The 13986-nt window shown below is 31.3% G+C and overlaps 1 protein-coding gene and 1 long non-coding RNA gene across 2 annotated transcripts in view; both read right to left on the minus strand.

Annotated features, from left to right (window-relative positions):
• Positions 1-6890: 6890 nt before the first annotated feature.
• LOC134712601 (uncharacterized) lies at positions 6891-9722 on the minus strand. Its single transcript, XR_010106302.1, has 2 exons — positions 8572-9722; positions 6891-8440 (listed from the first exon to the last, which is right to left on the minus strand). It is a non-coding gene; the product is annotated as an uncharacterized LOC134712601 (long non-coding RNA).
• A 220-nt stretch (positions 9723-9942) lies between these two features.
• LOC134712607 (protein O-mannosyl-transferase 2-like) overlaps positions 9943-13986 on the minus strand; it is a 49447-nt gene continuing 45403 nt past the window's right edge. The window contains exon 20 of the mRNA XM_063574329.1: positions 9943-10574. Within this exon, the coding sequence (XP_063430399.1) occupies positions 10469-10574 (106 nt within the window). The 3' untranslated portion in view covers positions 9943-10468. The remainder of the gene's footprint in view (positions 10575-13986) is intronic.

Raw genomic sequence — 13986 nt, forward strand, 5'->3', positions numbered from 1 at the left:
CATAATTGATATTTATGTCAACACCGAAGTGCCGACTACTGGGCTGATGGTACCCTCAGGGACAAAAGGTCCACCAGCAGTGGCATCGATCCAGTGGTGAAGTAGTTATCAAAAGTACCTGGACTATAATTTAGTACGCCAGACGCGCGTTTCGTCTACATAAGACTCATAAAAACGTCATAATTATTGGACAAAAAATTGAAAAGAACAACTTTACCTCTTATGGTCTCTTAAGGGCATACGATACAGTTACAGGGGAGGTAATGACGTTGCTAACGTAAAATGTTATTTTCGCGACGTCAAACTGTGACATATCGGGAAAAGATGCATTTTTCGACTGATTTTTATCATTCAAACTGATTTAATTTGAAAACGAGTTCATGGACCCCTTTTTTTCAAAACAGCAATTTGTTTCATTTTGCAGGGAGATTATGTGACCCAAATTTGATAAAACTGTAAATAGAGATATTTTTTTTTATTTTGATAAACATGCAGCAAAAAATGACGTATTTTCCTCAATTCATGAACATTTGATAAATATAAGTTATTTCTGAATAAAAAATGCATATTTTTTTTAGAATACTTATAGAATACAGAAATTACCGATTATTTAACAAAAAACAATTTGTGTTTATCTTTTATAACATAAAAGTTATGTCTTTCTTTCGAAAAGTAATTACGGTCACAAATCTGAATTTTGAGCAAATGTACAAAATTTCTACCTCATTTTACTCAAAAAGTAGCACATGGAGGTATATTTTTTATTTTATATTTGATTTAAATAGGTCAAAAATAGCCTACATGCAAATTTTCACGAACTTGTAAATACAGGATCAAAACTGTATCGTATGCCCTTAATTATGACGTCTACATATTTGAGAGTACAAATAGGCTTTTTCCAAAATCCATTGCTGATTTTGCGTTTTTAAAGGCGACCATATATATAAGGACGAATAATTGACCAAAGTATTTTCACCTTGGCTTCAGAGCCACTCATTAAAAAAAACCAACTCGACTTGTGTCACTTTTTAACTGTTTGATAACCCTGAATCATTATCAATGTATCACAGTTCCATTCAATTAAACTTTGTACTACTAGTAATTGAAAAGAAAATATTTGAAACCAATGAATAAAAGCCGTTTTTTTTCTCGAACAATTTTACATGTTGTCATTTCAGGACATTTGCACTCAGTAAATGATTTTCAGACTTACCTTTTCTTTCCTCTTCCATTGTGAATTGTTTTTTAAAGAAATTTATAATAGCCAATTCCAGGATTTTCAAAGTATACAAATCCTTGGCCAATTCAATAAAAAAAAAAAAATACACACAACATATACAAATGACCGATCGACAGGCACTGCCACTAGTTGATCAACCACTGCTTAATCTTCCTGGGCACATGGAATCCGCCCCCCTTAGAGTAATTGGTGGGGTTTTTGTGTTTAATCTTTTATTTCTAACTTATTATTTTGTTATTTTGTGGACTTTTCGTCTTTCCTTTTTATAAAAAAAATGCTTGGTCAAATTTCAGCAATATCATTGCTATAACTTACATAGAATTCGACTCATCCGTCGCTGACTTTTTATTTTTATTTTTAACGAGATTAGATACATTAAAACTTCAAGGGTTCCAAGTATGTTGAAATCTGATTTGCAGACGCCATCATCGGAAATGTTTCTCAGATGACGACGAACTAATATGTTCCAACTGTCACAACCATAATCCAATCCTCTTTTCTTCTAATGTTACATCACTAAATCAGACTTCTCATTATGACATAAGAGTTTGTACTTGCATGATCAACCCGTTTGTGTCATATGTGGAGTATGGTCACCTTGCATTCCGGGATCACCTTAGATTTAGGAGGGTTTGTCTAGTTCAATTTTGTAATTTGTACTGTGTCTTTCGATCGTTCCTTTTGTTGTTGCAATGGTGTTTGAATATTCCTTTGGTATCTTGCCATGACCTCTATACTAATTCTGTCAATTGTTGCAACTTTAAAAGGCATTTTGTTTCTTTTTCTTCCAAATCGAAAACTGCTACTACATTTGAACAGAATAAGAAGGCTTTTGCCAGTATGGTAAAGGTTACTGTGCCAATAAGACAGCTCTCCATCAAAGTCGCAATGTATAACAAGTTAATAATACAGGCCAAAGTTCGGCCTTTAACATGGAGCCTTGGATCACACCGAAAAGCAAGCTACAAAGGACCCCAAAATGAATAGTGTAAAACAATTATAACCAAAAAAAACCCCAACAGTCTAATTTATATTCACTTGTGAATCATACCAACAAACGATAACATGATGCACTGAACAACAGGCTCATGACTTAGTACAAGTGCATACAATTGCAGCAAGTTCAGTTTAACAGGCATCAAGTTAACATTTTTACCCAGTAGTGAAACATTATAACATGAAAATACTTTTTTTAACGTTTGTTTTGTTAGGTAGAGGTCAATTACGACTTAAGGTATAGATAAATGAGGACAATATTTAGAGCCACTATTAAAAAAAAACCACCATATGATTCAGGTTGCAATGTAAGATTGTTTTCAAATTTTAAACCAGATGCTCCGCAGGGCGCAGCTGTATACAACCGCAGAGGTTGAACCCTGAACGGTTGGGGCAAGTATGGACACAACATTCAAGCTGGATTCAGCTCTAAATTTGGATTGTGATTAGACACAGCATAGGTTTCTGACACAGAATGAGTGTGGTCTAATGAACTTAAAATTTTTGTTTTGCCTTTAAGCAATTCACTATGCTGTTGAATATTAATCCTCTCAAAAAAATGTTTGAAGACATTTTCTTTTTATTTATGAAATTTCAAATGAGAAAAATTGACCCCCCGCCATTATTTTCTTCACATCCTCCTATCCTTTATTCCAAAACTGATCTCAATTCAAATTTCTAAAGGAGTTTGCAACAATAATTACTCATTTAAATACATCATAAAATATTAAAATGTAAAAAAGTGCTTGTTATCACTGAATGGTAAAGATTGTTTCAATTTATCAGTTGGTAGTAAAAGTGAATATACATTGTATAAAACAATGATTTAAGTTGATTCAACTACCTATTCTGGACAAAGAAAGATAACTCCAATTGAAATTCTTGCTATTGCACAATATTGTGCAATTAGATATTTCTTGTTATTGTGCAATACTGTGCAATTGAAAATACTTGCTATTGCACAATACTGTGCAATTGAAGATTTCTTGCTATTGCGCAATACTGTGCAATTGAAAATTTCTTGCTATTGCACAATACTGTGCAATTGAAGATTTCTTGTTATTGCTGAGTACTGTGCAATTGAAAATTTCTTGCTATTGTACAATACTTAATATAATAATTTTAAATCCTGATTTACACCAACTTGAAAACTGGGCCCATAATCAAAAATCTAAGTACATGTTTGGATTTAATATATCAAAGAACCCCAATAATTCAATTTTTGTTAAAACCAAACTAAGTTTAATTTTGGACCCTTTGGACTTTAATGTAGACCAATTTGAAAACAGGACCAAAAATTAAGAATCTACATACACAGTTAGATTTGGCATATCAAAGAACCCCAATTATTCAATTTTTGGTGAACTTCATGTAATTGCAGTAATTCCGAATATATTTATGGACCCATTTCCAATGTTATAACAGGAGATCTTAACATCATAAAAGACCGAGAGTTAAAATCATTCCTCAGTGAAGGACCTAAATATCGTCCCCCGTCAATTATTAATTGGAATGAGTGTCGTAATATCATCCACGACTCACTCCATACTTACTGTATAAAATGGATAAAACGGGAAAAAGCTGACAAAAAATCTTTGGACTCTTTTTTTAATTCAGTAATGAAGATAGTTGATATACGTATTCAACATTTTTAAGAACATTTTACTATTAACAATAACCACAATAAACCTATTTCTCGTATCAAACATAAACTAAAAGAACTAGCCAAGGAATTTGTTTTTGTCCCGGCCGATAAAGCTGCTAATAATATTATTATTGTTTGACGTAAATTTTACATTGCGGTTCTGAAAAAGGGAATCACCAATTCACCAACATTCCAACTGACTCCATTTTCAGAAAACGAAATCTGTAACAAACATAAACTTTTAGCCACCGCTTTACAAGCAGAGCCAAATACAATGAAAGTCCCAACTATGTATTGGATTCCGAAGCTACACAAAACCCCTTACAAATATAGATTTATTTCGTCTTCAAGCCATTGTTCAACTTCTAAATTGTCTATTCTTCTTACCACCACACTTGGTACAATTAAAAACCTTATAATAAATTGTTCAAATAAGGCCTTCGAAAATAGTGGAATAAATTACTTTTGGAGTGTCAAGAACTCGTTGGAAGTACTTGATAAATTGCATGCTTATATTGGTGATTTTGAATCTGTTCAAAGTTTTGATTTTTCTACCCTGTATACCACATTGCCTCACATTCTCATTAAGAAAAAATTCACACACCTAATTAAATGGGCATTCAAAAAATCAAAATGTGAATATCTATCTTCAAACTCTTTTAGGTCATTTTTTAGTAGCAATAAACAAAAAAACTATGTTAATTGGACATGCTTTGATACTATATATGCCCTTGAATTTTTACTAGATAACATTTTTGTTCGCTTTGGGGATTCCAATGGGGACTAACTGTGCACCACTTATTGCGGACCTCTTTTTGTATTGTTATGAGTTACAATTTATGACAAAAATAAGCAAAGACCCATCAAAACAACATCTGATAAACAAATTTAATAATACTTTTAGGGTTTTCGTTATCACAAACTAGTCAAAACATTTACTAAATTTTATCATCGGTATAAAGACATCATTCGTAAATATAGCTCAACATGCAGACTTCTTATACGTTCAGGTATTTCACATCCAATTTTTTATGGAAATATTCTTTATAAAGCACAAAGGTGTCAGTATTCACCTCAGAAACTTACAAAACCTTTGAATAGACTTATTAAGAAGGGATATAATTAGGATACTGTTATCAAGTCATTAAAGATTGCATATTTTGGCGTTAATATTGAGTCACTGATAAGGTCTTTGCAACGGAACTAAACACATTTATTCTAAAAACAGTTGTTGGCATGACCAAGTTATGTTCTTCTCATATATGTTATGATGGTATGATACTAAACTCCTAACGAGAAGGATTGTGCCTGATTTTCATATGATGAAATCATAATCTTTCAGTCAGTTTAATTGAAGTCTGGAGCTGGCATGTCAGTTAACTGCTAGTAGTCTGTTGTTATTTATGTATTATTGTCATTTTGTTTATTTTCTTTGGTTACATCTTCTGACATCAGACTCAGACTTCTCTTGAACTGAATTTTAATGTGCGTATTGTTATGCGTTTACTTTTCTACATTGGTTAGAGGTATAGGGGGAGGGTTGAGATCTCACAAACATGTTTAACCCGCCGCATTTTTGCGCCTGTCCCAAGTCAGGAGCCTCTGGCCTTTGTTAGTCTTGTATTATTTTAATTTTAGTTTCTTGTGTACAATTTGGAAATTAGTATGGCGTTCATTATCACTGAACTAGTATATATTTGTTAAGGGGCCAGCTGAAGGACGCCTGCGGGTGCGGGAATTTCTCGCTACATTGAAGACCTGTTGGTGACCTTCTGCTGTTGTTTTTTTATTTGGTCGGGTTGTTGTCTCTTTGACACATTCCCCATTTCCATTCTCAATTTTAAAGTTTAATTTTGGACCCTTTGGGCTCCTTATTCCTAAACTGTTAGGACCAAAACTCCCAAAAAATCAATACCAACCTTCCTTTTATGGTCATAAACCTTGTGTTGAAATTTCATAGATTTCTATTTACTTATACTAAAGTTATTGTGCAAAAAACAAGAAAATGCTTATTTGGGCCCTTTTTGGCCCCTAATTCCTAAAATGTTGGGATAAAAACTTCCAAAATCAATCCCAACCTTTCTTTTGTGGTCATAAACCTTGTGTTAAAATTTCATAGATTTCCTTTTACTAAAGTTAGAGTGCGAAAACTAAAAGTATTCGGACAACGACGATGCCGACGCCAACGTGATAGCAATATACGACGATTTTTTTTCAAATTTTGCAGTCGTATTGGTTCAGTAGGGTTTTTGTCATGCTCTAAATATATCAACAGTGTCAACCAATTTTTATGAGACAAACAAATTTGAAATATAAATTAGAAAAAAAATATGTCCTTATTACCAGGAAATCTATATACATGTACATGTATATGGTTATAGAATATCCAGATTATAGATATATGAAACACCAGTTCTTTCATTTAAAATTAAAACAATTAAACACAAAAAATCTAGAATACTTTAAGGCAACTTTTCCTTTATACCTTGGATTTTTTAGAAATAATTCTTAGTGATTTGACCTGTACCAATCATATTTAAGACCCCATTTTAATATTTCTAAAGGACATTGCCCAATTTAGTGTTCACTTTGCTTCTCTTTTTTCTTCTTCATTAAGATGAAGGTCACTTAAAAGATCAAACTTATGTGGTCCTGGAATCTAGACCTAAATGCAAAATGTCTGATGTCTAAGTTTGACTCTAGAACAGGACAAGTGATGTCATACTGGTATGTTTAAATAAATAAACCAATGTTTGTGAAATTTGTGAAATTTTTAAATCAACGCAATGAGTGTGTTGACCTTGGTATAAACTTCCAATTATGTGTTGTTGTGGGTGCTGTCCCTTTGCTGTATACCATACAATTAATTTTGTTCCCTTGAATCAAAACATACTTTTACTGTACTATTAGGCTATGGTAATTAGCCAAATCATGCACAAACATTATGCAAAGTTGCAGCAAAGATCTGTAATGGATTACCTTTTTTTTTTTTTAAATAAAACACATAAGTAATACAAAAATTAGTCTTTAATTTAAAAAATACAATTGCAAGTTACAACTATTTTATATTTTCATTTAATTAAACCAATCAGTTCCAAGATAAATATGGTAATCCAGCTCATTTAAAACATCCAACTAGATACCTTCTCCTAATATGATATTGCTCTAACCCAACTAATACATCTTTAAAACGCAAGAAGTTCTTTGGCAAATTAATCTTAAAAGAACATTTTAAATGTGAAGAATAATTCATTTTTTAAAATGTAAGAAGTCTTTTGGCAAATTGATATTAAAAGAAGTGTAAAAATTCAAACATTGTTCTTAAATACAGCTCATTGTTTATGTAAATATTTATGTATATAAAATAAAAATAATGAATAAATATATATGGTTTATTAAAAAAAAATAAAGTACATGCTTCAATAGCCAAAAAGTTGCTTTCTCAAGGCCAAAGACTGCAAAGATGTACAGATGACAATATATTATATACCTCATGACTAGATTCACATTCTTATTTTCTGTTAATCTTTTTTTCAATATGTAATTAAACATTTGAAGAATGATTGAATGATATTAAAAATGGGGTAAAAAAGCTTGCTTCTATCCTTGTGATTTAATTACTGTAAACTCAGAAATTATTGCAAGGTTTTTATTATTGAGAAAAAGCGACAGAATTGAAAAGGCAATAATTTAAACTCCCATTTTCAAATATCTTTTTTGAATTAAACAGGATTTTTATCAAAATTGTAAAAATTAAAATCGCATTCAAGTCTAAAATGACAAAATCGCAATAATAAATGCACGCAATAATTTACAGTAACTTTATAATCAGTCATGAGTAGAGGGCAGTAGACCCCTTTTGACTTTGACATTAAATCATTGTTAGTTTTGTTCTAAATACAGTACAGATGTGGATCCAGGACATTCCAAAAAGGGGGGGGCTGTCTGCTGACAAGCCAACATTATGAGGGAATCTGAGGGATACCGTACATGTAAAAGTTTATGCATTAATAAATATATATTTGTGGAATGTTTCATGTTAAATAATAATATACCATGACCAACATAAATAATGACATCAAAATATGTTTCAATGTCATGAATTTTTAATAGACTTGTCAAACAACACAACTAATCATAACAATCAAGTTAAATTATAAAGGTAAACATGTCTAATAACAAGGAATGTCAAGTAGACAGCAAACTAGCTTTTCTGTATTTTGAAAGTTGCTTTCAATATTTTTTTACCAGTAACATTCTATGCCGATAATTCAATCTATCAAGGACCATAACTTTACGACAAAAAGGAAAATCTTCAATATCACAGGAGTAAGTTCGGTAAGACCCCTTTTTGGCCCCAAAATATAGCAGTTTTACAAAATTGTGATTATGTAATCGTTAAGCTATTTAGTTGAAATAAGAATGATTCTGCTACATAAATATGGTCTGTTTTTGACAATACAATGCACATATCTCAGGTACTAGCATCATAAAGTCATGCTAAATTACTGAAATCTTTACAGTTTTAGCATTTTAGTAAAATTTTAGACGGTTTCTGTCTAAAATGAAAGTGGCCGCATTTGTGTTCATTCATAATATTGAAATGTAAGTTGTATTTGAAGATAATACATAATATATATAAAGGTTGAGGATGAACACAGATGCAGCCACTTTCATTTTTGACAAAAACCATATGAAAAGTGACAATTTTTGGCAAATTTGATAGATTTTTCATATCTAAGCTTGAATCGGAGTGTTTTTAGTGACTTAATTAATTGAAATCTTTTACAAAAACTAATTGAATCAATTGAAATAGACACTTAAGTGTCTAAAAAGAGTCTAAAATATTTCGTCAGATGAACTTAAAAATTGAGGCCAAAATCGTACTCCTTTATTTCCATTTCATCAACAGTAATGGCATTTTCTTTAGAGCCCATTGCTGAATGATTCATAAGTAATTGCATGGAAAAAAACACTTAGTGCAAGATTCCAACATATCTAAGACAGTAACTTCTGAGTGGCAAAAATTAATTCATAAGTTGGTGGACAAAAACAATCTATATTAAACATCTTTTTTAATAAGTACAGTGAGCATTGACCCGGAAAATGACAAAAAAATGAGAATTACTTACGAACATAGTGTAAGAGGGATACAGGAATCTGACAAAACAGTAAGCGGGATCCTGGATCTGAATACCCCAATGAGACCCCCTCTTATCAACACATAAATACATTCTGATTATCAAAAGCATATATATTAACTAACTAATTGATCTATTGTGTAGAAGCTGTCACAAGGTATGAATGACATTGATCTCTGTGTTGCTTCCTTTATCAATGTAAACACATATGTTGGACTTGTAACACTCTAGATAAACTATTTTTCTTTCCAAGTATTGACAGTTTCTTCGAATAGTGCACACAGTGATAATATAACTTCCTGGGGCTGATTGAAGTGTATGTGGGTGGGGGTGGGGGTAAGGAGATAAGTATGGTGTGCACTCCCCCCTAAGATAAACTCTGGACTACAAAATGAGACTTTTTGGGAATTAAAAGGTTCTAGAGATATCTTATCCATTATGCTGCAGGGTCATTAAAAAAATTCAAAGAAAGAGGGTAATAAAATTTAAGTGTCAATAACACATTCCACCTCTTTATGACTTTAGTGACAGAAAAAAAAACCTCGTCTTTATTACATAAATATAATTAAAATTCCCTCTGTCAACCCATGAATGATAACCAACTAGTGAAGATGAATTGGATAAAAAATTTATGAAAAGCCATATACATCAATTTATTTAGCAGATATAAAACATATTATTTATATCTAGCTACTCAACCTACCTACTGTGGATTCATTATTATTCGTTGGATACCAATTTTCGTGGATTTCGTGGGAACTGGTGAACCACGAAATCAAATGTTCAACGAACACCGAATTTTCTAGAGGCTTGTATGCAGATTTGGGCAAAACCACGAAATTAAGTATCCACGAACATGTACATTTTTCTCAATCCACGAAAATTGGTACCCACGAAAATAAATGAATCCACAGTATTCTTACTTTCTTGCACAACCTGTATTCTGAGCAATATGTTACTCAAAACTTAATAACAATTTCTTTTCTTGTGTAGAACTTTTTTTTATTAACAATTTGCCTTTCTAGCTTTTTTTTTCTTAATTGCTTAACTAAATCCCACATAAGAAAAGTCAAGAACTGGCCAAAAACTGGAAATCAATGAAAGTATCTTGTATAACTATTTTTTAAATTCTGGAGATAAATACAATGAAAACTTTTCATGAAGTATTTGAAGAAATGCATACATTGCTAAGATCATTTGAAGTAGATATAAAAATATTCAACTATAATAAATCAAAATAAAGGATTGAATTGAAAAATCCATTGAACAAGAAAAGATTTACAAGTTTTTTTTGGTGTAATAATAACTAAATTTATGGTGCAATAATAATTTTGCACCATAAAATAAAATAAAATATCAACTTTCAACATGATCTGATATGTGAAAATACTAAAAAAGTATATGTATTCATGATCTCTATCTTCCATCTGAGGTCTGCTTGTTTGGTTATAAATCCCAGGATTCCATCCATTTGATGTTTCTCCATGCACTTCCTTCTTCCATTGATGATGGACCAGACATACCATAAGATAATGGATAAAACAAGTAAAAGCTGAAAAAATAAAATAAAAGCTAAATATCAAACTACTCAAACAGAAGATAATATTCTAGCGACAATTTATAATATTTCTCCAAATTAAAAGATTGATATTTTTCTCATATTCCACAGGAGAATTTGCCCTTTCAAGGCACAAGGACAGACAGAGCAGTGGTCTGAAAGGGTGAATTCTATAGCCATATAGTAATCTAACCTGTGTTTCTACAGGGTAAAATATTAGCATTTTTAAAAAGGAGTTTAATTTAAGAAGACAATCAGAGGTGGATTAATGGGGGGGGAGGGGAATTTTGTTGCTTATATAGGGAATCACTGAAGTGTGACTGGAGCGGGAACCCCTCTTAGGCAGTCAGTGGGCCCCACTTATGAAAATTCCTGGATCTGCCACTGACAATTGAAACTTGCCAGTATTTAGGACAACCAACAAAACAATTACAGATATGAAGTGTACTTTTAACACATACATGTACATTATTAAAAGTACCTTTATCACAATAAATAAAACCAATTTTATAAATCACCTTTAATATAGATAGTAAATCTAATGTTTGTCATGCACTTACACATGTTTGAACTTGAACTAAAACTATTGATATTTTTATAAATTTTAACCACATATATCAAATGTTGGATTTAGTGGATGTTGTCGTCATGGAAACAAAGCATGGATTCCTATTTATTTCAGCAAACAAAAATACCTTAGAGTTAAATAGAAACTTCCTTATTTGCAAACATACTGATTTGATAAAAGAGAAAATAACTGAATGCAACAGTAGGTAACCACTTATAGATAATATCTGTTGCAGCTTTAACTGTGAAACTATTTTATCATTGAACCAGACAAGAACACCATCAACGGAAAACCTTGAATATCCAACCCCATACTGATCAAAATAATTAATAAGTAGTGATATAGGTTTATATATTTGTAAAATTAATTATCTGTATAATATTGATTGCAGCCTTTGTTTAGTAACAAAAATGTTTGCTAAGCATATAAAAGGAATCAATTTTCAAACCACATGTGATTTGCGATGTCAATTTATTTTGAAAGCTTTTAGTATAGTAAACAATTGATTATTTTATTTCATTAAATTCTACTGTTTAATATTGATTATAAAATAAACAAGACAATTCTGTTGATTACACATACAACATGGGAAATGGATATAAAATTATGTGTGTCTTCTGATGTGTGAAAATCTAGAGGGTTTTATTGAAAGAGAACAACACATCATGTTTTATTCAAACTTCAACATAGACATGTTATATAAAATAATCAATTAGAACGACCTGTTAATTTTACAGCTGGTGTCTGCATAGTTACATCTGATTCCAATATAAATCCTATTCTGTTTGATATATATAAAATAAAACCTTAATGGGTAAAGGTAAATGGGTTGTGATAATGCATGCATGGTCTTCAATCAATGAAAATTCAGAAACATTAAAGATAATATAGATATCAGAATAACAATACAAAACACATTGTAATGGACCACATAAATCATATATTTGATTTTGACAGGAATATTTGCCAAAAAAAAAACCAAAACAACAATAGAATAATATTAAGCCAAATTGACAAGTGCTTAACTATAGCTAATTTTAACAAAGAGTTGGTGTTCATTTGGCACCTATTTAAAGATGGAAATTATGCTAAGATTTCCCAAACTCCTTGATCTCTTTTACTTTTGATCTTGCACATGTTGCAACAAAAAAACACATTTTAATATACCAAATATGACTTAGTTTTGTAAAGGGGAAGAGAAAAGGTTTCCAAGCAGTCTTAACTTAAATGTCATTTTAACCAAAGTGATGATAAAAATAGCCTATTTGAAAAGACATGACATATTGAATATGAACAAAAAGTTGTTATATATAAAAGGTTGATTGCCCATACAAGCTTCATTTCATGTATCTTTCAAATAAGATTAAAAGGGACAATAACTCAAATAACTAGAGGCTCTAAAGAGCCTGTGTTGCTCACCTTGGGCTATGTGCATATTAAGCAAAGGACACAGAAGGATTCATGACAAAATTGTGTTTTGGTGATGGTGATGTGTTTGTAGATCTTACTTTACTGAACAATCTTGCTGCTTACAATTATCTCTACCTAAAATGAACTTGACCCAGAAGTGACAGTGGGAAATATTTTGTAAAAATTGATAAAATTTATGAAAATTGTTAAAAATTGACTATAAGGGCAATAACTCCTTAAGGAGTCAATTGACCACTTTGGTCATGTTGACTTCTTTGTAGCTCTTACTTTCCTTTACATTATTGCTGTTTACAGTTTATCTCTATCTATAATAATATTCAAGATAATAACCAAAAGCTGCAAAATTTTCTTAAAATTACCAATTTAGGAGCAGCAACTGAACAACAAGTTGCCTGATTGGTCTGAAAATTTTAGAGCAGATAGATCTTGACCTAATGAAGAATTTAACTCCTAGCAGATTTGCTCTAAATGCTTTGGTTTCAGAGATATAAGCAAAAAAATGTCTGCCATCTTGGTTTGCTGCCAGGGTCATCAGTCACATTTGTAAACTAGATACCCTTATGATGATTGTGGACAATTTTGGTTAATTTTGTCCTAGTAGTTTCAGATGAGAAGATTTTTTTGTAAAAGATAACAAAAATTTACCAAAAATTGTTAAAAATTGACTATAACGGGCAATTACTCCTTTTCAAAGGGGTCAACTTTTGGTCATGTTGACTTATTGTAGATCTTACTTTGCTTTACATTATTGCTGTTTACAGTTTATCTGTATCTAGGTGTAATACCACCAAATCATGGTATGTCACATCCGGTTACATACGAAAGTAGGTCTCAAAAAATATTCCCTTGAATTTGACCGTTGTAGGTAATTAATCCTACATTTTATTGCAGTAAAACTATTTCTGTGTCATAAACATATGTCTTGGGTATTTCAAAACACCATTCTTTTTTTATTTGTGATTTCTATAGAAAATTTTGTAATCTTGAGGTTACATGGTGACTAAACCTTGTACACAGATAGAATAAGGGGAGAAATTTGATTGGTTAACTTCCAATGATGGTTATTTTCTTATATGCAATGAAATTTAATGTGAAACTTTTTCTATAGAACTGGACAGGATAAAACTTTACTCATGCCAAGTATTTCTTAATTTGAAACAAAGATAAATTCTAAACATTTTTTTGGAAAGTGCAAATTTATCAAAGACTAATAGGGGAAAATCAATGGTGGTATTACACCTCTATGATAATATTCAAGATAATAACCAAAAACAGCAAAAGTTTCTTAAAATTACCTATTTAGGGGCAGCAACCCAACAACGGGTTCTCCGATCCATCTGAAAATTTCAGGGCAGATTGATCTTTGACCTGACAAACCATTTTAACCCATGTCAGATTTGCTCTAAA

This window comes from Mytilus trossulus, chromosome 3, assembly GCF_036588685.1.
Source record: "Mytilus trossulus isolate FHL-02 chromosome 3, PNRI_Mtr1.1.1.hap1, whole genome shotgun sequence".
Taxonomy (NCBI): domain Eukaryota; kingdom Metazoa; phylum Mollusca; class Bivalvia; order Mytilida; family Mytilidae; genus Mytilus; species Mytilus trossulus.